The sequence below is a fragment of the Coregonus clupeaformis genome, chromosome 35 (genome assembly GCF_020615455.1).
Source record: "Coregonus clupeaformis isolate EN_2021a chromosome 35, ASM2061545v1, whole genome shotgun sequence".
In the NCBI taxonomy this organism is placed as follows: Eukaryota; Metazoa; Chordata; class Actinopteri; order Salmoniformes; family Salmonidae; genus Coregonus; species Coregonus clupeaformis.
This window is the reverse complement of record NC_059226.1, coordinates 3,920,713-3,944,046: the sequence shown is the minus strand read 5'-3', so window position 1 is coordinate 3,944,046 and position 23,334 is coordinate 3,920,713. Positions and strand designations below refer to the sequence as shown.

The 23,334-nt window shown below is 41.0% G+C and overlaps 1 protein-coding gene across 3 annotated transcripts in view; it reads right to left on the bottom strand.

The window, feature by feature from the left end:
- Nucleotides 1-8,697: 8,697 nt before the first annotated feature.
- Nucleotides 8,698-23,334, bottom strand: part of LOC121573524 (delta-sarcoglycan-like) — a 345,990-nt gene continuing 331,353 nt past the window's right edge. For all 3 annotated transcript variants that reach the window (XM_041885585.2, XM_041885586.2, XM_041885584.2), the window contains exons 7-8: nucleotides 10,479-10,602; nucleotides 8,698-8,951 (exon numbers count right to left, since the gene is read on the bottom strand). In XM_041885585.2, the coding sequence (XP_041741519.1) occupies nucleotides 8,772-8,951; nucleotides 10,479-10,602 (304 nt within the window). In that variant the 3' untranslated portion in view covers nucleotides 8,698-8,771. The remainder of the gene's footprint in view (nucleotides 8,952-10,478; nucleotides 10,603-23,334) is intronic.

Below are 23,334 nucleotides of genomic sequence, written 5' to 3'. Positions count from 1 at the left end.
CTAACTAGCTCTTGATGTATGTATCATTGTAAATTAAAAATGCATTTGTAGCTAGGTAGCTAGCTAACAGCCATGGAAGGGGGTGAAAGGTTTAATGTTAGCAGCTCCAGCTGTCAGAGAAGGAGAGAGTAGGCTACTCTGGATAGGGCAAGTACCTTTGTGGGAGGACATTATTCCTTTTGATGGCATAGAAGGCCCTTCTTGCCTTGTCTCTCAGATCTAGGTGCTGCTGTAGCCCCTCCTTGGTTGGGGACAGAAGCACCAGCTCTCTCTCTCTCTCTCTCCTATGAAAAGCCAACTGACATTTACTCCTGATGTGCTGACCTGTTGCTGTCACGGTTTCGGCCGAGGCTGCCTCTCTTCCTTGCTCGGGCAGGCTTCGGCGTTCGTCGTCTCCGGAATACTAGCTGCCACCGTTGCATGTTTCTATGTTCGTTTGCTTTTGTCTGATTGTTGTTACACCTGTTATCGTTTAGTGTAATTAGTGTCCTATAAGTTCTCATTGTGTTTGTCTAGTGTTGTGTGTGATTGTTTTCACTGTCGTGCGTTTTGCTGGACGTATTACTGTTTGCTCGGTTGAGCTGTTCTCCATTGTGTTGGAGTGTTTTGTCGCACCTGTGTAGTGCACCCGTTTTGTTTTCGCCTGCGTGCGGAGTTTCGCCTTCGGGCTAGTTTGTGCGTTTCTCTTGTGGATATTTCACTAAAGTCTTTGGACTGTACTTCTGCGTCCTGCGCCTGATTCCACCACCACACCCACCTACAGCATCATTGACAGTTGCACCCTCTACAACCACTGTGATTTATTATTTGAACCTGATGTTCATCTATGAACGTTTGAACATCTTGAAGAACAATCAGGCCTTAATGGCCATGTACTCTTATAATCTCCCGCCATCACAGCCAAAAGAGGACTGGCCACCCCTCAAAGCATGGTTACTCTCTGGGTTTCTTCCTAGATTCCTGCAATTCTAGGGAGTTTTTCCTAGCCACGGTGCATCTACATCTGCATTGCTTGCTCTTTGGGTTTTAAGCTGGGTTCTGTATAAGCACTTTGTGACATCTGCTGATGTAAAAAAGTCTCTTTATGAATACATTTGATTTGATTTGACTTTATGACTATAAAGACCCATTTTTATGGTGGAAAAAATAGCTTCCCCAAAATATGAAACTCACACACCACCTATGAGAGAGACACTTACTAGCTAGACAGACTACAAGCTATCTAGCTAGCTAATTTTGGCTACTTAGTCTTATTGTTAGCACCTGATTAGCATAACAGCTAAAAGCTAAACTAAACTCGAAATCCGACTTACCAGTGATGAAATGATCGGAGCAGACCCGGTACTGACAGCTGTCTGGCTTCAGGTCTTTTTGGGCAAAAAGGTTTCTTCTCTTTTCTGACAGTCCTTTTAGTCTCATCTTCTTGGTGTTTGATGATTGAGGGTAATCTGTAAAAAAAATCCCTGTTGTCTTTCCTGCCTTGTTAGAGTAGCCAAATACGGCACAGAAATTGACCATGGTGATGAATCAAGTAGTTTTAGGCACTGTTATCATTTAGCTTGTGGTAGCGGCTCAGCTGTTGTTGTTGGAAGAATGGGGTGGTCTTCCAACATGGCTGCCAGGAGGCATTGTACGTCACCTGGCAATCCTCTATTAACTAATTTACCGCCTGTTGATGTCACCAGGCAGGCCAAAACTCCATTCAACCAAAACAGGCTGAAATTTCAGGAGGTCTTTTCAAACACCTCTTACACTAAAAGGGCATTATCATAATTTTCACAATTTCACAGTATTATTCCAACATCATAGTGTGGAAATATATATATATATAAAACACTGCAAAATTACATTTTTGACTGCACTGGGCTTTTAACTGAGTTACTGGAGGGTAGAACATAAACAAGGACGTGAAAACGTATAACAATTATCTGACGGACAAAATGTTCTGTATGATGTTTCCCTTTCCTTGTACTCAGAGTGAATATGCACACAAATGAAGCAACCATTTTTTAAATAAGTTTATTGATACATTTTAGATTGCAACTCAATTCATAAATACAAACTGTATACAGAAAGTATAATAAATGTAAGATGGTTAACTGACATTTATTCGCATTATTACGATGCTGTCTATATCCATTTGTTTTGCATAGAATGTGCGAGGATCTTCTTCATTTACATCACGGTGAAAACAAACTAGAACAAAATGTTACAAACTAGAACAAAATGACTTCTCAGCCTTCGTAAATTGTGCCAACCAAATTTTTTAAAATATAATATTGTAATTGAATCTTCTCAAAGAGGACTAAATAAATGTATGTGAACTAAATTAATACCTCATACTCGAGCATGGATGACACAGCTATCACTCTTGAAAGCGATACATCAGATCTATATCTTAAAATATGAAATAAGCATCCTCTTTTGATTGAAGAGAGGACAGGTAACCAATGTATCATTCGAAATGGCAAGCTGTACACTATTTTCAGACACATGAGAGAATGGCCCCTAATGTCAAACCCAAAGCAAGGTACGAAGTGAAACCATGATTGATTGTGAGTGTCATTTTGTTTACATGTCCTCATCAACATTTTGTGCTCCTTTCACATGTACTGCTGTTCAAAATCACCTCAACACGTGATGTAACACATTTTTGTGAAGCTAAAAACAAATTAAATTACACAAGAATGCACTCACACTCAGCTCAGAAAAATTGTTCAACACAATATCTCAAAAACACACTAAATATATGTCATTCAATCAATTAGTGTTTACACCCATTTTAATGAATTAAAGATTTTAAAAAATCAAGCAAATTAGAATATAATAAACATGGCACTCAAAGTCCTACTTTTAGCTCGTTAGATCTCGTTCAACTGGAGAGGTGTGAGAGACAACACATAGCTAGCACAGTAACGTTTAGAACACCCCAAAAAAATGTAAAATGATAGCTCTGATATATATAATTCTGTGTCTTGAGCCACTGGTGTTTAGCCTAATGAACAAATATAATTATATCCCCATCATAACAGAGAAACTATGTATGTTTGAAGACGTCTGCTACTCTCAGTCTATAAGAGTACCACTGCCAGACAGACACTAGTCAGGTTTCCATTTCCAGGTATATTCAACAATGTCCCCCCCCCCAAAAAAATGTGATGATGGAAACGGCAGATATAGGAGAAACTTTCTAAAGATCGACAACATTTTTATCCGTTCGACAGGGGTATACATTTCTTTTGTCTAACTTTTTTGTCTTTTTTGGAAGATTATGATGGAAACTGTGTTTTTGAATAAATGATGATTCCCAAATAGTTTTGAAGGTACACGGGGCATGTGACATCATCACATGTGACATCATTTGATTCTAAATTACTACAGCTTGCAAAATCCGTTTCTTTACAGGACAAGGATTGTCCTGACTTTCAAGAATGCCTGAATTACTTCGCTTTGCTTTTCTGGTTGGCTTGCAAGTATCACCATCCAATTATTTCAGATCTACAGGAGTGCAAGTTTCACCATGGCACGGACTGTGGAGATACGTTGGCACATGAGAATTATTCATTAGAATATGGCAAATATTAGTCAATTATTGCATTCTATCCATGCTGGCTTTCGCGGGCTACCTGAGATATAAAACAAATAGGCGGGAGGGCATACAGGCTGTCGCCAATTTATTAATGCACAATTTGCCTAAATGGGTAATGGAAACACTTCAAATTTTTTTTTTAAACTGTAGGTTTTTGGGGATTTTTAAATAGAAACGCACTCTAGCAGGCAACTGTCGCATCGATTTTCTGACTTTCTAAATGTTGACCGAAAATCACTGGACAAGTTAAAGGAAATATACTGTAGCTAGTATCAAATGATGGGCCCTTATGAGGCTTTTGCGTTTGCTTTTCTGCCATTCTTACAGGGAAATTATCTCACAAAACATGTAAAGGGTCTTAAATAATCCTTATGAAGTCAGGTATGCCAGATAATCGTTCTGAAGCTAAGTGTGAAGTGTGTTTGATCAAGGACTTTTGGAAAATCTGATTCTAAAGTCCCCCATCCTATATAAGCTCCTATATCTTCTTTCAGTATGCTAACAATACTTGTTTCAGAGTGAGAAGACAGACTTGAACGAAAGCAATGATTAACAGTGTCTCTTATTAGAATAATTCCAGAGGAAGTCCTCCATAATAATGGTTGTTCGTTTGTATACCCAGAAGCACAGTCATGAGAGTGCATGTCCAATCAACCTACATGGAACTATCTGAAATTGGACTCCCCTCTTCATAAAAGACCATCTTGACATTGGAAAGTCCTTGATCAAACACACTTCACACTTAGCTTCAGAAGGATTATCTGGCATACCTGGTCAAGGGTTCATTGTTGAGTCAATGATGGGCATATATTTTAGAGCAGAGTTTCCCAACTCCCGTCCTCAAGTACCCCCAACAGCACACATTTTTGTTGTAACCCCGGACAAGCACACCTGATTCCACTTGTCAAGTAATCATCAAGCCCTCAATGAGTTGAATCAGGTGAGTTTGTCCTGGGCTACAAAAAAAAAATGTGTGCTGTTGGCGGTACTCGGGGACTGGGGTTTGGAAACGCTGTTTTAGAGTAACAAAGACACCCATACAGAGATTATCTAATAACTGGAGTCAGAATGGCATGTATGTGCAGTGGACAGGAGAGTAATAGAGGACTGGGGCCACTTTTAATGATTTGCAATACTTAGTCTGTTCTTGGGGCTGTGGCAGAGGCAACCAGTGACCGGGCACTTAGCAAATATTCAATAATGAGGCTCAAGGCAGCCATTTACCCAGTTCCTAACCAATCAAAACACACATCGAACACTCTGGACAGTTTGTCTCACTATAAAGAGGAAGAAAAGGGGAGTTGCAACTTAATTTGAGTGGTGTTGATACAGTCCTCTGATCTAGTCAATTAGCACTGGACACAGACTCAGGTTTGTACACTTTGTGTGTATGTGTGTCATAACTTTTCCATGTTGCAGAACACTGAAATATAAGAATGCTGTAGTTTGGGACAACTGATCTGCTTTTCAGACAATAACTGTATAAAACGGACCAAATTCAATATGCCTGGGGAAATGCTTCAGTCAAATTGACATTTAGTTTATTATATACTATCAGCAATACTCAGTGGCATTTTACAGTGTGTCCGTCGGAAATCTAAATAAATAAAATGCTTTATGTGGAGAAAAAAAGAGTGAAACCATTTTACACAGCCATTACAAAACGTAACATCTCTTGAATATACAGTAGCACAACATTGACAGAGCTGTAAAAACCAAGCGGTAAAAACCCTCCTGAAGTCAGTATTGCTTTCCTCAGCAGGGATGCTGCGCTAATAACGAGTGGTCTAAGCTGAGACAAACAGCCCCATTCAAATGGAGTAAATGAAGAGGAAGTTGAACACAGACACTGTTCTCTTCAGATCGCTTCAAGAGGATTGCAGTGTATGGGAGCTAAGGACAAGACAAGTACTCAACGAGTACTGTACAATATGACTACGTGTTTAGTCATAGTAGGGGCCCCTCCGCTTTTTGGTGTTTGTGTCGGTTACTCTGAGCATCATTCAACAAGTAGGGCTAAATACACAGTCAATAAAAGACAATAAAAAGGCTCTTAGTAGAACAAATTCCACACAACACGCGAGGAATGCAAAGACCTCACCCCCAACTGCCAAACAAAATAGGCTAGCATTCATGTGTAATGTTGAGCTCATTATGTGAGAAGTTCACACAAAGAAAATAACGAAAAAGCAATATAACTTCCCAAAAGGGAAACATTTTACACTATACATGCTTACCTGTAGAATATCAAGATGTTTACTATTCAATCTTTTTTTTTTTTTTTTTTTTACAAAAACACATGATATTATAAAAGCTTTAATTTGCAAGAGTAGATTCTCCATTTATTGAGACTGTGCCCTTGACACAGACTGATGTGATTGTGTATTTACAGATAAACTATATAAAAGATGCCTCTCTCGCTTATATCTCAAAAACAAAAACCATGTGTTTACCAATATGTCGGCCCAAATATTATTGGCAAAGGGATTAAACCACAGAAAAAATACGAGAGAAGAAGAGGGAGAAAGAGGGTGTGGGTGCATGCAGTTGTGTGAGTCTGAGAGATCTTTGCATTCCCATCCTCTACACACAAAACGGATTTAACTGAAAGGAAAAATCAAATGTACTCATTGACAAAAGAAAGTCGGTGTGATGTGCTTCTCCTTGCCACAAGTGCATTGATATAAGGCACAGGCACAATTTCTCCTCTTTGAACAGAGTGGGTCACAATGGTTCAGTCCCAGTACAAGGAATTGGTAGGGTGATCACCTATGAAGACCATCACATCTTCATGCAATCAAATCAAATCAAAGTTTATTGGTCACGTACACAGATTTGCAGATATACTCTCTATGGTATATATGGTATACAGTTGAAGTCGGAAGTTTACATACACTTAGGTCATTAAAACTCATTTTTCAACCAGTCCACAAAATGTCTTGTTAACAAACTATAGTTTTGGCAAGTCGGTCAGGACAAGTAATTTTTCCAACAATTGTTTACAGACAGATTATATCACTTATAATTCACTGTATCACAATTCCAGTGGGTCAGAAGTTTACATACACTAATTTGACTGTGCCTTTAAACAGCTTGAAAAATTCCAGAAAATGATGTCATGGCTTTAGAAGCTTCTGATAGGCTAATTGACATCATTTGAGTCAATTGGAGGTGTACCTGTGGATGTATTTCAGGGCCTACCTTCAAACTCAGTGACTCTTTGCTTGACATCATGGGAAAATCAAAAGAAATCAGCCAAGACCTCAGAAAAAAATGGTAGACCTCCAAAAGTATGGTTCATCCTTGGGAGCAATTTCCAAACGCCTGAAGGTACCACGTTCATCTGTACAAACAATAGTACGCAAGTATAAACACCATGGGACCATGAACATACTTTGGTGCGAAAAGTGCAAATCAATCCCAGAACAACAGCAAAGGACCTTGTGAAGATGCTGGTGGAAACAGGTACAAAAGTATCTATATCCACAGTAATACAAGTCCTACATCAACATAACCTGAAAGGCCACTCAACAAGCAAGAAGCCACTGCTCCAAAACCACCATAAAAAAGCCAGACTACGGTTTGCAACTGCACATGGGGACAAAGATCGTACTTTTTGGAGAAATGTCCTCTGGTCTGATGAAACAAAAATATAACTGTTTGGCCATAATGACCATCGTTATGTTTGGAGGAAAAAGGGGGAAGCTTGCAAGCCGAAGAACATCATCCCAACCGTGAAGCACGGGGTAGGCAGCATCATGCTGTGGGGGTGCTTTGCTGCAGGAGGGACTGGTGCACTTCACAAAATAGATGGCATCATGAGGAAGGACAATTATGTGGATATATTGAAGCAACATTTCAAGACATCAGTCAGGAAATTAAAGGTTGGTCGCAAATGGGTCTTCCAAATGGACAATACCAAAGTTGTGGCAAAATGGCTTAAGGACAACAAAGTCAAGGTATTGGAGTAGCCATCACAAAGCCCTGACCTCAATCCTATAGAACATTTGTGGGCAGAACTGAAAAAGCGTGTGCGAGCAAGGAGGCCTACAAACCTGACTCAGTTACACCAGCTCTGTCAAGAGGAATGGGCCAAAATTCACCCAACTTATTGTGGGAAGCTTGTGGAAGACTACCCGAAACGTTTGAACCAAGTTAAACAATTAAAAGGCAATGCTACCGAATACTAATTGAGTGTATGTAAACTTCTGACCCACTGGGAATGTGATGAAAGAAATAAAAGCTGAAATAAATTATTATTATTACTATTATTCTGACATTTCACATTCTTAAAATAAAGTGGCGATCCTAACTGACCTAAGACAGTGAAGTTTTACTTGGATTAAATGTCAGGAATTGTGAAAAACTGAGTTTAAATGTATTTGGCTAAGGTGTATGTAAACATCCAACTTCAACTGTATACTCTATGGTAAATATTGAGATATACTCAATGTTTACCATAATGTTCTCTTAGCTGTGTGGGTTCAAAATCTGTGCTGCTGCTGTTCTCTTCATGATTCTATAAAGTCGACATTGACGTGAATTGACATGATATGCAAGTGAAACCAAGCTTGACACATTGACAATCAAAATCATTCACAAAATAAACAACTATTGGCACACACTTCCCGATTCAAAACAAGTTACAATATTGTTAGAACTGCTAACAAACTAGATTTTTTCAATCATAGAACAAAATAGCAATGAGCCTTCTATCACAACGTGTGGTAGGTGACTTGAAGCAGAGAGTGGAAAATGGCAGGATATTGCAGGGTTTCTAAATGTGGGTGATCACCCTAGTGATTCTGGTACTGAAATTGTCTTCAGGACAGCGAACAGAACATTGTCACTCTGAGTGTCTCTTCGTAAATCTCAGGAGGTTGCCTCTCAGTTTCTGCCAGAGGGCTGTTAGGAGGGACAGAACACGTGTGTGTGTCTCTGTGTGTGTCTCTCTCTCTCTCTGTGTGTGTGTTTGATAACAATGTGCATCGTGTGTCGATATGATCTATGTGTGTATGTTTCTGTGTATGTGTTTCAGTGTGTGTATGTGTGTTTCAATGTGTGTGTGTATCAGTATACATGTATGTGTGTGTATGTATCAGTGCTTGTGTGTGTATGTGCAAATATTTCTATGTGTGTGTGTGTGTATGTGTGTGTGCATGTTTGTGTGTGTGTATGTGTTCTAGAGGCAGACATTGTTGCTGATTTGGCAGGTGGAGCCTGTCCCGGCCTGTGAGAGGAAGAGTTTCCCGTTGGGGCAGACGCACACCTCATAGACAGTCTGTCTGGAAGTGCTCCCCGAGGGAGAGGCCTTGCCCTCCGGCAGACGCAGCAGCCTGATCCTCTGTGCATCCAGAGTGATCTGACCAAGAGGAGACAAAGGTAGATAAAGACAGAGGCATTTTATTTACATACAGTATGTGTAGGTGGGTAGGTTGCTGAGTGAGTGAGAGAGAGAGAGAGTAGAGAGAGAGAGCGTGAGAGAGAGAACTGTGTGTGACTCTACCCATGTATTAGTTAAAAAATCACAAAGTATAGCCTCCTCTACCTAACAACAAGACAATCATAATGTGCTTGAGATGATAGATCACTCAAAGCACTGTGGACAATATACTGTAGATCTGTTTGCATGATCTGTTCATTGTAGAAAACAAAGGCATCTCTGCCATGCTTCTGGGCTGAAGAAAAGTGGCTATCGACGGACAAAGCCATTACTGGCAATAACCTCTTAACGGTCACACACCTAACTCATCTCTGAGTGCTCCGTCATGATTTAAGATGAACAAATCTATACCTAGGCGTTTAAGCTACACACTTAGAAACAAAGGTGCTATCTAGAACCTAAAAGGAACCCTTTGAAGAACCCTTATGGGTTCCATGTAGAACCCTTTCCACAGAGGGTTCTACATGGAACCAAAAAGGGTTCTTGCCGGAACCAAAAAGGTTATCGTATCGGGACAGCCGAAGAACCCTTTTGGAACCATTTTTTTAAAGAGCGTACCTATCAATTCCAGCAATAACTTCTAACTTTACCCCGACATTACCATTTGAATTGGTATTTCTTCTCTTTCACCCAACTTTACCATTCCATCCACCCAGTCTAAATCCCATCTCTCTAACCCCCCTCGCCCTCCCGGGAATGGGCTTGTATTTGCCCGACCGGGAGTGGAACTGCTCCAGATATAAAAAGGTAAAAGGAGTCATTATCAGGTGCCTGGGGGAAGCATTCCCATCAAATGACCTGGAACACTTAAGCAGGGAGTCTCAGCTGACTTCTCCACACATCTGCTATTGAGCAAATCTCTGCAGTGAGAGAGAGGCTGGGGGCCGGGGATGGGCAGGTCTCTAATAGGCAAACCTTACCACTAATTGCGGTTGGAAGTGCCAAGGGGCTCCTAGAGAGCGAGAGCTGTCTGTGAGGTGTCTGTCCGCGCATCAGGCAGGTGACAAATGGACAGTTGGAAGGGCAGAGGTTCAATTATATGAAGAGATAGCAAAGCACTAAAATATCTGGTATAAGTCACATCAAGTCCATAAAATGGAGAGGGACCTCTGTTTATGTGTTATATCATCTAGTCCCATGATTCATTAACTTTGGAAGAATAACCCAAGGGCAACAATAGGACAAATTCAGTTTTACCCTCATCCACATTTTCCTCACATCATAACATTGACAGACAGATATACAGATGTAGAGTATACCCAGTGTGAGAACTCTTAATTTAGCTTTACTTCTTCCTGACCTCCTTCCTTCATGACATCAGTGATGAACTGATCTGACATTACTTGAAAATGAAAGCTATCGAGTGAAATCCTTTAGATCAGTGACTACTTTAAGGGAGGAGGACGGAAAGATGAAAGATAAAAGTTGGGAGTATGGGTCCCCTACCTCTCCGTCTTTGGACTCTAGGCGTAGGTCACTTCTACATGTGGCCTGGATGTCCCCTGCCTCTGCTAGGATCTGGATTCCTTTAGGGGCCTCCATGTACAGAGACCGCGTGGGAGACTCCAGTCTGGAAGAGAGAGAAGAGACAATTCCACCAATGACAATATATAGTAAAGAATATCCAAGGTAGAGCCTGGGAGAAAACAGAATAATCAAAGCCCCTTGGAAGCTATGACTGCTGTTACTGAAACACATGATACACAATCACCATCACAGCACTGAAAGTGGCAGGTATATTCACTACATCATGACTTTTGCTATTTGTTTTTCTTCCTGCAATCAAATTTGTCTGTTGTTCATAGTATAACAGGCTTCCATTGTGTCAGGATCTCATATCAGAGTCTAACTGTTGGGGAGTGTTGTTATCCCTCTGTCAGTGAAAGGAGATATGAACCAGAGCCTGGAACGAAGACATGGCGACAGTAGACAGTAATCTAGGATAAGAGGCTGTGGCTGCAGGTGCAGTTCTTCTCTGGCCCCTGCCAGCCTCAGCCGCTGCCCAACAAGGAAATGAAGTATCGATCATATGGCCAACAAACAACTAGCAGCATTTATATTCAAATAAGTAGCTGTCATCTTTATTCATATCAAACGGGTTTGGTTTGCCTTACTTACACGTTTAAATAATGAAGGGGAGGAAGATGGATGCTAGATGAAGGATCTTGAATCATATCAGATTTCCATTACATATTGCTGTGATATTACTTGACTATATTCTAGTACTGTATTATTATATTATATATTGTATTATATTATATATCATATTAGAATATTCTAGGATATTACTGCCATTTGACTTGTTAACATTGGAAAAACAAGGACAGAAAAGACAACAAAGGGGCCTTGGTTATTATTATAAGAACATAATGGCCACCGACTGCTGTGCAGTGACACTGGGAAATCATCAAATGCTTATAAGATTCAGGCAGTCAGAATAATGGAGGCAGAATTTCAAAATAGGCTACATATCCAGCGACTGAGACACAACCCTAAATTACACCTGAAGTGTTAAATGAGAGGCCATGAAACTGTTATCACACCTCAATCTCTCCATCTCATCTTCAGCACTTGAGAGAAACAAATGCCCTGTTTATACCTAGTGCTAATATGCTTCTTTTGACCATTAACTTATGGTGTCAATATGTGTCTTAAAAAAAAAAAAACTATAAAATAATTTGCATACAGGGAGGGACCAGGAAATCTGGTGAAGACATTGTAAACTATGAAATAACACATATGGAATCATGTAGTAACCAAAAAAGTGGTAAACAAATCAAAATATATTTTAAATTTGAGATTATTCAAAGTAGCCACCCTTTGCCTGGAATGCATTTCAATTAACAGGTGTGACTTGTTGAAAGTTAATTTGTGGAATTTCTTTCCTTCTTAATGCGCTTGAGCCAATCAGTTGTGTTGTGACAAGGAAGGGGTGGTATACATAAGATAGCCATATATTAGTCCATATTATGTCCATATTATGTCAAGAACAGCTCAAATAAGCAAAGAGAAACGACAGTCCATCATTACTTTAAGACAGGAAGATCAGTCCATCCGGAAAATTTCAAGAACTTTGAAAGTTTCTTCAGGTGCAGTCGCAAAAACCATCAAGCGCAATGATGAAACTGGCTCTCATGAGGACCGCCACAGAAATTGCAGCCCAAATAAATGCTTCACAGAGTTCAAGTAACAGACATATCTCAACATCAACTGTTCAGAGGAGACTGTGCGAATCAGGCCTTCATGGTCGAATTGCTGCAAAGAAACCACTACTAAAGGACACCAATAAGAAGAAGAGACTTGCTTGGGCCAAGAAACACGAGCAATGGACATTAGACCGGTGGAAATGTGTCCTTTGGTCTGGATTCCAAATTGGAGATTTTTGGTTCCAACTGGCGTGTCTTTGTGAGACGCGGTGTGGGTGAACGGATGATCTCCGCATGTGTAGTTCCTACCGTAAAGCATGGAGGAGGAGGTGTTATGGTGTGGGGGTGCTTTGCTGGTGACACTGTCTGTGATTTATTTATAATTCAAGGCACACTTAACCAGCATGGCTACCTCAGCATTCTGCAGCGATATGCCATCCCATCTGGTTTGGGCTTAGTGGGAATATCATTTGTTTTTCAACAGGACAATGACCCAACACACCTTCAAGCTGTGTAAGGGCTATTTTACCAAGAAGGAGAATTATGGAGTGCTGCATCAGATGACCTGGCCTCCACAATCCCCCGACCTCAACCAAATTGAGATGGTTTGGGATGAGTCGGACCGCAGAGTGAAGGAAAAGCAGCCAACAAGTGCTCACCATATGTGGAAAGTCCTTCAAGACTGTTGGAAAAGCATTCCAGGTGATGCTGGTTGAGAGAATGCCAAGAGTGTGCAAAGCTGTCATCAAGGCAAAGGGTTGTTATTTGAAGAATCTCAAATATAAAACATATTTAGAATTATTTAACACTTTTTTGGTTACTACATGATTCCATATGTGTAATTTCATAGTTTTGATGTCTTCACTATTATTCTAAAATGTTGAAAACAGTGAAAAATAAAGAAAAACCCTTGAATGAGTTGGTGTTCTAAAACTTTTGACCGGTAGTGTACATTTGTAAAAATTTCTAAAAACGTGTTTTTGCTTTGTCATTATGGCGTATTGTGTGTAGATTGATGAGGGAAAAAACGATTTAATCCATTTTAGAAAAAGGTTGTAACGTAACTAAATGTGGAAAAATTCAAGGGGTCAGAATACTTTCCGAATGCACTGTAAGTGCAATTAAATAGTACCAACCAGGGAGCTTGCATGTGGACATAATGCTTTGGACATAATGTCCACTCTTTGAGAGAAAACATAGCTCTAAGTATGTCTGCTAAAACATAGATGAACCGAATAACACTGTGATGGTACACCATGTCCTTTCAATGAGGATCAACACAATAGGACAATACTTTATTTGGCGTTCGACAACAGTTTAGGATGATGAGAAACAGCTTCAGACTATCTCTACTAAAGGAGAAAACATTGGCATCATGTTGGATTTAGTTGCCATGTTGTGATCAGAAAAGAGTCAAAACAAAAATAGCTATACCATTATTGGTTAGATTCACAATAAAGGAATGTCAAAAAGCATTTATTGTTATGAAAATAAAGCAATCACTCCCATGCATTAATCTTAGCCCAAAGTGCTCTTCCTCTTTGAAAAGCCTGTGATTGTGAGCCTCAGCCTGGCTATCTATCTGTATTCAGGGTTGGGGTGTGTTGTGTGTCTCAGATACTACTGAAGGGAAAATAATCAGATTATAAAACACAACGTTACAGCAACAGCATCCTTGGCGTTGTCTCAGGATCACAGAGAGTCGACTAATCAGACGCTTGACCAAGAAATGAAATTGATCCCGTAAGGTTGTGTTGGGAATAATAGAAGGGGCTGAGGAAGACGCAATCTGCATCTCCTGGTGCACTGTTAAATTATTATATATTTTTTTTACTCTGTTTTTGCCATTGCCCTCACTGGCTTTCATGCGATTTAAACGTGAGCTTGTCTGAGGTGTCGGACTCGGCGACAGTTGCTATCCATTGGCGCGCTGTGGTTGGTTCCCCAAAATTCTTGGGAGGTCTTAGCGAAGGTTCAATTACTCTGATAAATATACACTTTAAAAAGGTGGTTTGTCTGACAGGTCTGGGGCTTATTGCAGTTTGGATGGGAGTGCTGACCCCATCGGGGTGCCACCAGGGCCTGTTTCCTCAGCCCAACTACAGACACAGCATTTATTTTAATGATTACAAATCAATCCTCCAAAACTCTGCTCAAAGGTAAAACAGTTATAGCGGTCGAACAATAAATCTGGATAAAATGGCGGCTCCGTTTTCAAAGAAAGCCATTTATAGGTTAATGTCACATTAGTTCTTGAGAACACATTCCATGTTCAAGGAGTTATTGTGATGCTTTTTTGTTCTCATGCTAGGCTTCATTTTGTTTTGTTTGTATCTGTGTAGAGAATGGGTCAGGACATCTGTCAAATAGTCCTGTCCTCCTTTCTGCCGCCATAAGTGAGAAATGTATTCAATAGAAGGACATGTCCTATGGATGACACATGAACATCAACCATAGAGATATGATGATGGTTATTGGTCTAATTCTATAACATTTGCAGGGAGTGGGAGAATATGACACTCAAAATAGAACATGGTGGGATCCTGAATTCTTACCTGCCAAGGATTCCAACACATTACGCAAATATTCAATTTTTACTCATGCTCCACTGCGCTCACCCCTCTTTCTAATGTAATTGGATAGTTTCGGCCATATCTCATTTTCAATTGGCCACTTGTCATAAAATAATGCGTAAATAGAAGAAAAAGCCCTAGCCTACAACCAACAATTACACTGGGAATAGTATGCAGGAGCTTCAGAGCATCATTCAAAGTGATCTGTCCTTTTCTGATGGAACGTTTTTAAATGATCATTTCAAAAGCACCATAAATGATGGATGAGTCATCACACAAAGTAATATCCTCTGGAAGCATTATTATACGTTTGTCATGGAATTCTCTCTCTCTCTCTCTCTCTCTCTCTCTCTCTCTCTCTCTCTCTCTCTCTCTCTCTCTCTCTCTCTCTCTCTCTCTCTCTCTCTCTCTCATTAACAACCCAAATAGCACTGTAACAGTAATCCAAATGCAATCTGTATGTATCTACACCAAATGAATTTACACAAGATATAGTAGGAATCATATGTACAGCAGTAGATATATTAGAGTGAGCTATGTCAAGAATCCAGTATATAAATAAATATGTGCGGTGATGTCACGGAGTGGGAGAGAACTGCGTGTTTATACTGTGTTCATTTTGATTGATGGGTGTCAGAATGTTCGCTGTATATGGAGGCAGGGCTGATAACCAGTGTCACCTGTCAGCGAGGGTAAGTCCACCGTTGCCTTCTCTCCTCTCACTCTGACAGGGCCAGGGGGAGGGAGAGAACTGCTGTGTCTCTTTACTAAGTCCTTTCAGGGGGTAAGGTGGAAGGTGATGGGAGTGTGTGTGTGTCTGCGTGTGTGTATATGTGTGTGTATGTTGTGTGTATACAGTGGGGAAAAAAAGTATTTAGTCAGCCACCAATTGTGCAAGTTCTCCCACTTAAAAAGATGAGAGAGGCCTGTAATTTTCATCATAGGTACAAGTCAACTATGACAGACAAAATGAGAAAAAAAATCCAGAAAATCACATTGTAGGATTTTTTATGAATTTATTTGCAAATTATGGTGGAAAATAAGTATTTGGTCAATAACAAAAGTTTCTCAATACTTTGTTATATACCCTTTGTTGGCAATAACACAGGTCAAACGTTTTGTGAAAGTCTTCACAAGGTTTTCACACACTGTTGCTGGTATTTTTGCCCATTCCTCCATGCAGATCTCCTCTAGAGCAGTGATGTTTTGGGGCTGTCGCTGGGCAACAAAGACTTTCAACTCCCTCCAAAGATTTTCTCTGGGGTTGAGATCTGGAGACTGGCTAGGCCACTCCAGGACCTTGAATTGCTTCTTACGAAGCCACTCCTTCGTTGCCCGGGCGGTGTGTTTGGGATCATTGTCATGCTGAAAGACCCAGCCACGTTTCATCTTCAATGCCCTTGCTGATGGAAGGAGGTTTTCACTCAAAATCTCATGATACATGGCCCCATTCATTCTTTCCTTTACACGGATCAGTCGTCCTGGTCCCTTTGCAGAAAAACAGCCCCAAAGCATGATGTTTCCACCCCCATGCTTCACAGTAGGCATGGTGTTCTTTGGATGCAACTCAGCATTCTTTGTCCTCCAAACACAACAAGTTGAGTTTTTACCAAAAAGTTCTATTTTGGTTTCATCTGACCATATGACATTCTCCTAATCCTCTTCTGGATCATCCAAATGCACTCTAGCAAACTTCAGACGGGCCTGGACATGTACTGGCTTAAGCAGGGGGACACGTCTTGCACTGCAGGATTTGAGTCCCTAACGGCGTAGTGTGTTACTGATGGTAGGCTTTGTTACTTTGGTCCCAGCTCTCTGCAGGTCATTCACTAGGTCCCCCCGTGTGGTTCTGGGATTTTTGCTCACCGTTCTTGTGATCATTTTGACCCCACGGGGTGAGATCTTGCGTGGAGCCCCAGATCGAGGGAGATTATCAGTGGTCTTGTATGTCTTCCATTTCCTAATAATTGCTCCCACAGTTGATTTCTTCAAACCAAGCTGCTTACCTATTGCAGATTCAGTCTTCCCAGCCTGGTGCAGGTCTACAATTTTGTTTCTGGTGTCCTTTGACAGCTCTTTGGTCTTGGCCATAGTGAAGTTTGGAGTGTGACTGTTTGAGGTTGTGGACAGGTGTCTTTTATACTGATAACAAGTTCAAACAGGTGCCATTAATACAGGTAACGAGTGGAGGACAGAGGAGCCTCTTAAAGAAGAAGTTACAGGTCTGTGAGAGCCAGAAATCTTGCTTGTTTGTAGGTGACCAAATACTTATTTTCCACCATAATTTGCAAATAAATTCATTAAAAATCCTACAATGTGATTTTCTGGATTTTTTTTCCTCAATTTGTCTGTCATAGTTGACGTGTACCTATGATGAAAATTACAGGCCTCTCTCATCTTTTTAAGTGGGAGAACTTGCACAATTGGTGACTGACTAAATACTTTTTTCCCCCACTGTATGTGTGTGTGGGTCTGTGGGTGTGCATGTACAGCTTCTTCTGTCTATTCTGTTCTTTTAAGACACAAAACTGAGATTACTAGTGACCTCACCAACTCTCACCAACTCTGTCATTTAAAAACAACCAGCTCCAGTCTCTCAACGGACACTTATTGTTTCCTCCCCAACAGTTCAATTAATGTGTATGTGTGTGTGTGTACCTACATGTTTTGGGTGGTAATGTGGTAGGTGGTAGTATAGTCACAAGGGTGTAATGTGGCACTAAATGCTCATTATCTCTCTCTCTACCAATGTGTCTCCCCTGCCATGTCTACTCAACCACTTGCCAGCCAGCACCTAAACTCATTAATCTTTCCCTCTCTCCGAGTCTCTCTCCCTTCTCTCAGTATTTTGCCTTTGATATTGGCATTGTACTTCACGTGTTTGTTTTAGTTAATGAGAAGCTCCTTCAATTAGATTTTAATGATCATCCGGGCATTGATCTGGGCGGAGATAGGGCCGATCCAAGCAGCGGTGCTGCCAAAGATACGGCCATTGATCTCTACATGTCGGAGACCACACAACAACGCAGCCGAATGGTTCTCCATCAACATTCTACTGGACAGGAAATAACACTAATTACTCGAGGAGTGTGCATTGCTTTACAGAGTTTCTCCAAGCTACAGTTCATTGGAAGAAAGAGTCCAAACCTCTGAACCATTTCAAAGGCTTCAGCAGTTTAATGTTACACTGTACCTAGGACTCTAAAGTGTGACAAAATATTTTGCTGTGTGACCAAGAGTTTTATTTTGGGAGCACTGTGCGACTAGGGAAAAAAAAAACTATAATAATTGTTTAAATGATAAGGCTACACTCTACTGTTGTTTCCGAGTGCCCTAGACAAAAAAGCAAGTGCAGATTCAATAGCGTCATGGTTGCACCATTACCATAGCAAAAATGGCTTGCTTGAAGTCAAACCAGGTCAAAAGATCTGACCCATATTACCTGCTCAACATTTGTATCTTCCTATAGTGGCTCGCCGGGACCGCATTTTACATTCATAAACCACGTCGTGGGACGTGCTAAAACTACTAGCGAGCCGTTAATAATTTATTTCCACTTTGTTCAGTCATATTACTTCATTACCAGTATATCCAAACATTTTATGGCACAGAAAGAAAGGAAAATGGATGGTAATCCCATGTGGCTCAGTTGGTAGAGCATGCTGCTTACAATGCCAGGGTTGTGGGTTCAATTCCCACATGGGTCAAGTATGTAAATGTACACAGTGCAGTCGGAAAGTATTCAGACCCCTTTACCTTTTCCATATTTTGTTACATTACAGCCTTATTCTAAAATTGATTAAATAAATAAAAATCCTCATCAATCTACACACAATACCCTATAATGTCAAAGCGAAAACAGGTTTTTAGACATTTATGCAAATGTATAAAAAATAAAAAACAGAAATACCTTATTTACATAAGTATTCAGACCCTTTGCTATGAGACTCGAAATTGAGCTCAAGTGCATCCTGTTTCCATTGATCATCCTTGAGATGTTTCCCCAACTTGATTGGAGATCACCTGTGGTAAATTCAATTGATTGGACATGATTTGGAAAGGTACACACCTGTCTATATAAGGTCCCACAGTTGACAGTGCATGTCAGAGCATAAACCAAGCCATGAGGTCGAAGGAATTGTCCGTAGAGCTCCGAGACAGGATTGTGTCGAGGCACAGATCTGGGGAAGGGCACCAAAAAATGTCTGCAGCATTGAAGGTCCCCAAGAACACATTGGCCTCCATAATTCTTAAATGGAAGAAGTTTGGAACCACCAAGACTCTTCCTAGAGCTGGCCGCCCGGCCAAACTGAGCAATCGGGGGAGAAGGGCCTTGGTCAGGGAGGTGACCAAGAACCCGATGGTCACTCTGACAGAGCTCCAGAGTTCCTCTGTGGAGATGGGATAACCTTCCAGAAGGACAACCATCTCTGCAGCACTCCACCAATCAGGCTTTTATGGTACAGTGGCAAGACGGAAGCCACTCCTCAGTAAAAGGCACATGACAGCCCGCTTGGAGTTTGCCAAAAGGCACCTAAAGGACTCAGACCATGAGAAACAAGATTCTCTGGTCTGATGAAACCAAGATTGAACTCTTTGGCCTGAATACCAAGCGTCATGTCTGGAGGAAACCTTGCACCATCCCGACGGTGAAGCATGGTGTTGGCAGCATCATGCTGTGGGGATGTTTTTCAGCGGCAGGGACTGGGAGACTAGTCAGGATTGAGGGAAAGATGAACGGTGCAAAGCACAGAGAGATGCTTGATGAAAACCTGCTCCAGGGCGCTCAGGATCTCAGACTGGGGTGAAGGTTCACCTTCCAACAGGACAACGACCCTAAGCTCACAGCCACGACAACGCAGGAGTGGCATCGGGACAAGTTTCTGAGTATCCTTGAGTGGCCCAGCTAGAGCCCGGACTTGAACCCGATCGAACATCTCTGGAGAGACCTGAAAATAGCTGTGCAGCGACGCTCACCATCCAACCTGACAGAGCTTGAGAGGATCTGCAGAGAAGAATGGGGGAAACTCCCCAAATACAGGCGTGCCAAGCTTGTAGCGTCATACCCAAGAAGACTCGAGGCTGTAATCGCTGCCAAAGGTGCTTTAACAACGTACTGAGTACTGAGTAAAGGGTCTGAATACTTATGTAAATATAATATATATTTTTTTACATTTGCAAAACTTTCTAAAAACCTGTTTTTACTTCGTCATTATGGGGTGTTGTATGTAGAATAATGAGGGGAAAAAACAATTTAATACATTTTAGAATAAGGCTGTAACTTAACAACATTTGGAAAAAGTCAAGGGGTCTGAATACTTTCCGAATGCACTGTACACTAACCACTGTAAGTTGCTCAGGATAGGAGTTTTTCCAAAAATGTAATTGGATAGCTTCTTTTTTGAAAGCATAGCTTTATTGTGCTGGTAACGAAGTCAATGGAACGTGGACATACACAGAGAGTAGCCACCCAGTCTAAGGGCCTGCGGGTGGTGCATCAGTGATCTTGTTGGCTGCTGCATTGCCTGTCTTATGGCCTTTCTTGTTGTGCTTCTTGTGGACTCGTAGCGATCTGATCTGGGCTTCTTGATCCCATTCCTTTGGGCCTTAAGGGACTAGTTGTGGGTGGTGTGATTCTTTGCCATTTCTGTTCTGTGGATCTGCCACACATGCAATGATCATAGCAATGAATGAATGACAAACCTGACATTTTAAAGAGACACTGTAAACATTTTAATGTAATGCATCTCAATGGGAAAATAGTGCTTTTACACATTGTGGAAACCTAATATTCCACAAATGACTTTGGAATTTCAATGACAGGTTTTTATCAACATCTTATAATAAACTATTTGCAGTGTTACATATTAGTTTCAAAAGTGGCTAGATTTCATATAGGCCCAATATAGGCTGAATCTCAATCAATTGAAAATAATCATATTTTCTGGTACTCCTAAATTCCATGTGGTTGCCCTGGCAATGTGTTTCGCGCAATTTTGACAGATTTTATCCTATATTTTTTATCCTTATCCATAAATTAGAATTACAATTGTGTGTAGATAGTGCTGGACCATCTGAATTATTTTTTTAATGCTTTAAATAAAGGTTCAAATCAAGGTCATGTGACATGATTGCGCAAAACAAAGGGCTCTAGATAAGGAATGGTGGCTTGGGAGATGTGTTTCTAAAAAACTTGCAACAATTTCAAGGATTTTACTGAGTTACAGTTTATATCATATAAGGAAATCAGTCATTTGAAATATAGTCAATAGGCACTAATCTATGGATTTCACATGACTGGGAATACAGATATACATCTGTTGGTTACAGACACCTTAAAAAAAGGTAGAGGAATGGATCAGAAAACCAATCAGTATCTGGTGTGACCACCATTTGCCTCAGGCAGCGTGACACATCTCCTTCGCATAGAGTTGATCAGGCTGTTGATTGTGGCCTGTGGAATATTGTCCCACTCCTCTTCAATGGCTGTGCGAAGTTGCTGGATATTGGCGGGAACTGGAACACAATGTCATACACATCGATCCAGAGCATCCCAAACATGCTCAATGGGTGACATGTCTGGTGAGTATGCAGGCCATGGAAGAATTGGGACAGCTTTTCAGGAATTGTGTACAGATCCTTGCGACATGGGGCTGTGCATTATCATGCTGAAACATGAGGTGATGGCGGAGGATGAATGGCATGACTATAGGTCTCAGGATCTCGTCACGGTATCTCTGTGCATTCAAATAGCCATCAATAAAATGCAATTGTGTTCATTGTCCGTATCGTATACCATAACCCCACCACCACCATTGGGCACTCTGTTCACAACGTTGACATCAGCAAACTGCTGGCCCACACGAAGTCAAACAAGCTGTCAGCCATCTGACCGGTACAGTTGAAACCGGGATTCATCCATGAAGAGCACACTTCTCCAGCGTGCAAGTACACATTAAATATGTGCATTTTCCCACTGAAGTCAGTTACGACGCCAAATTGCAGTCAAGTCAAGGCCCTGGTGAGGACGACGAGCACGCAGATGAGCTTCCCTGAGACGGTTTCTGACATTTTGTGCAGAAATTCTTTGGTTGTTCAAACCCACAGTTTCATCAGCTGTCCGGGTGGCTGGTCTCAGACGATCCCGCAGGTGAAGAAGCTGGATGTGGAGGTCCTGGGCTGGCATGGTTACACATGGTCTGCGATTGTGAGGCAGGTTGGACGTATTGCCAAATTCTCAAAAACGACATTGGAGGCAGCTTATGGTAGTGAAATTAACATTTAATTATCTGGCAACAGCTCTGGTGGACATTCTAGCAGTCAGCATGCCAATTGCACGCTCCCTCAAATTTGAGACATCTGTGGCATTGTGTTGTGTGACAAAACTGCACATTTTAGAGTGGCCTTTTATTGTCCCCAGCACAAGGTGCACCTGTGTAATGATCATGCTGTTTAATCAGCTTCTTGATATGCCACACCTGTCAGGTGGATGGATTATCTTGGCAAAGGAGAAATGCTCACTAACAGGGATGTAAACAAATTTGTGCACATTTTAGAGAAATTAGCTTTTTGTGTGTATGGGATCTTTTATTTCAACTCAAGAAACAAAAACTTTACATGTTATGTTTGTATTGTTTTTCAGCGTATAATGGTTGACAGTGGTAGTATGCATGGGGTTAGTGCAGGGCATCCCATACTCGGTCCTCGGGACACCAAGGGGTGCACATTTTGGTTTTTGCCCTGACACTACACATCTGATTCAAAGCTGGATGATTAGTTTATTATTTGAATCAGCTGTGTATTGTTAGGGCAAAAACCAAAATGTGCACCCCTTGGGGTCCCGAGGTCCGAGTTTGGGAAACCCTGGGTTAGTGAATGATTTCAAAGGCAATAATTCAAATCACACCCTCCCTCTCGCTCAGCGACACACCATGGCTTAGGGAAATGACCTGTAATCTTAAGTCAGCCCAAATGCACCAGCACAAACTAAACTGTACAGTAGGTCCTCTGCCCACGATGTGAGTAATTTTTACTTCCTTTTATAATAGCAACCCAGAGACATGCCACAGCAATTCCCCATCTGTTAGTTTTTTTTTGCATTTTGTTTGATTATAAATGCATAGAAAAGGATAAAGTTGACGCATGCTGTTATAGCTGTGTATGAGTTTGTGCATGTACACTACCGGTCAAAAGTTTTACAACACCTACTCATTCAAGGGTTTTTCTTTATTTTTTACTATTTTCTACATTGTAGAATAATAGTGAAGACATCAAAACTATGAAATAACACATGGAATCATGTAGTAACCAAAAAAATGATAAACAAATCAAAATATATTTTATATTTGAGATTCTTCAAACAGCCACCCTTTGCCTTGATGACAGATTTAAACACTCTTGGCATTCTCTCAACCAGCTTCACCTGGAATGCTTTTCCAATAGTCTTGAAGGACTTCCCACATATGCTGAGCATTTGTTGGCTGCTTTTCCTTCACTCTGCGGTCTGACTCATCCCAAACCATCTCCATTTGGTTGAGGTGGGGGATTGTGGAGGCCAGGTCATCTGATGCAGCACTCCATCAC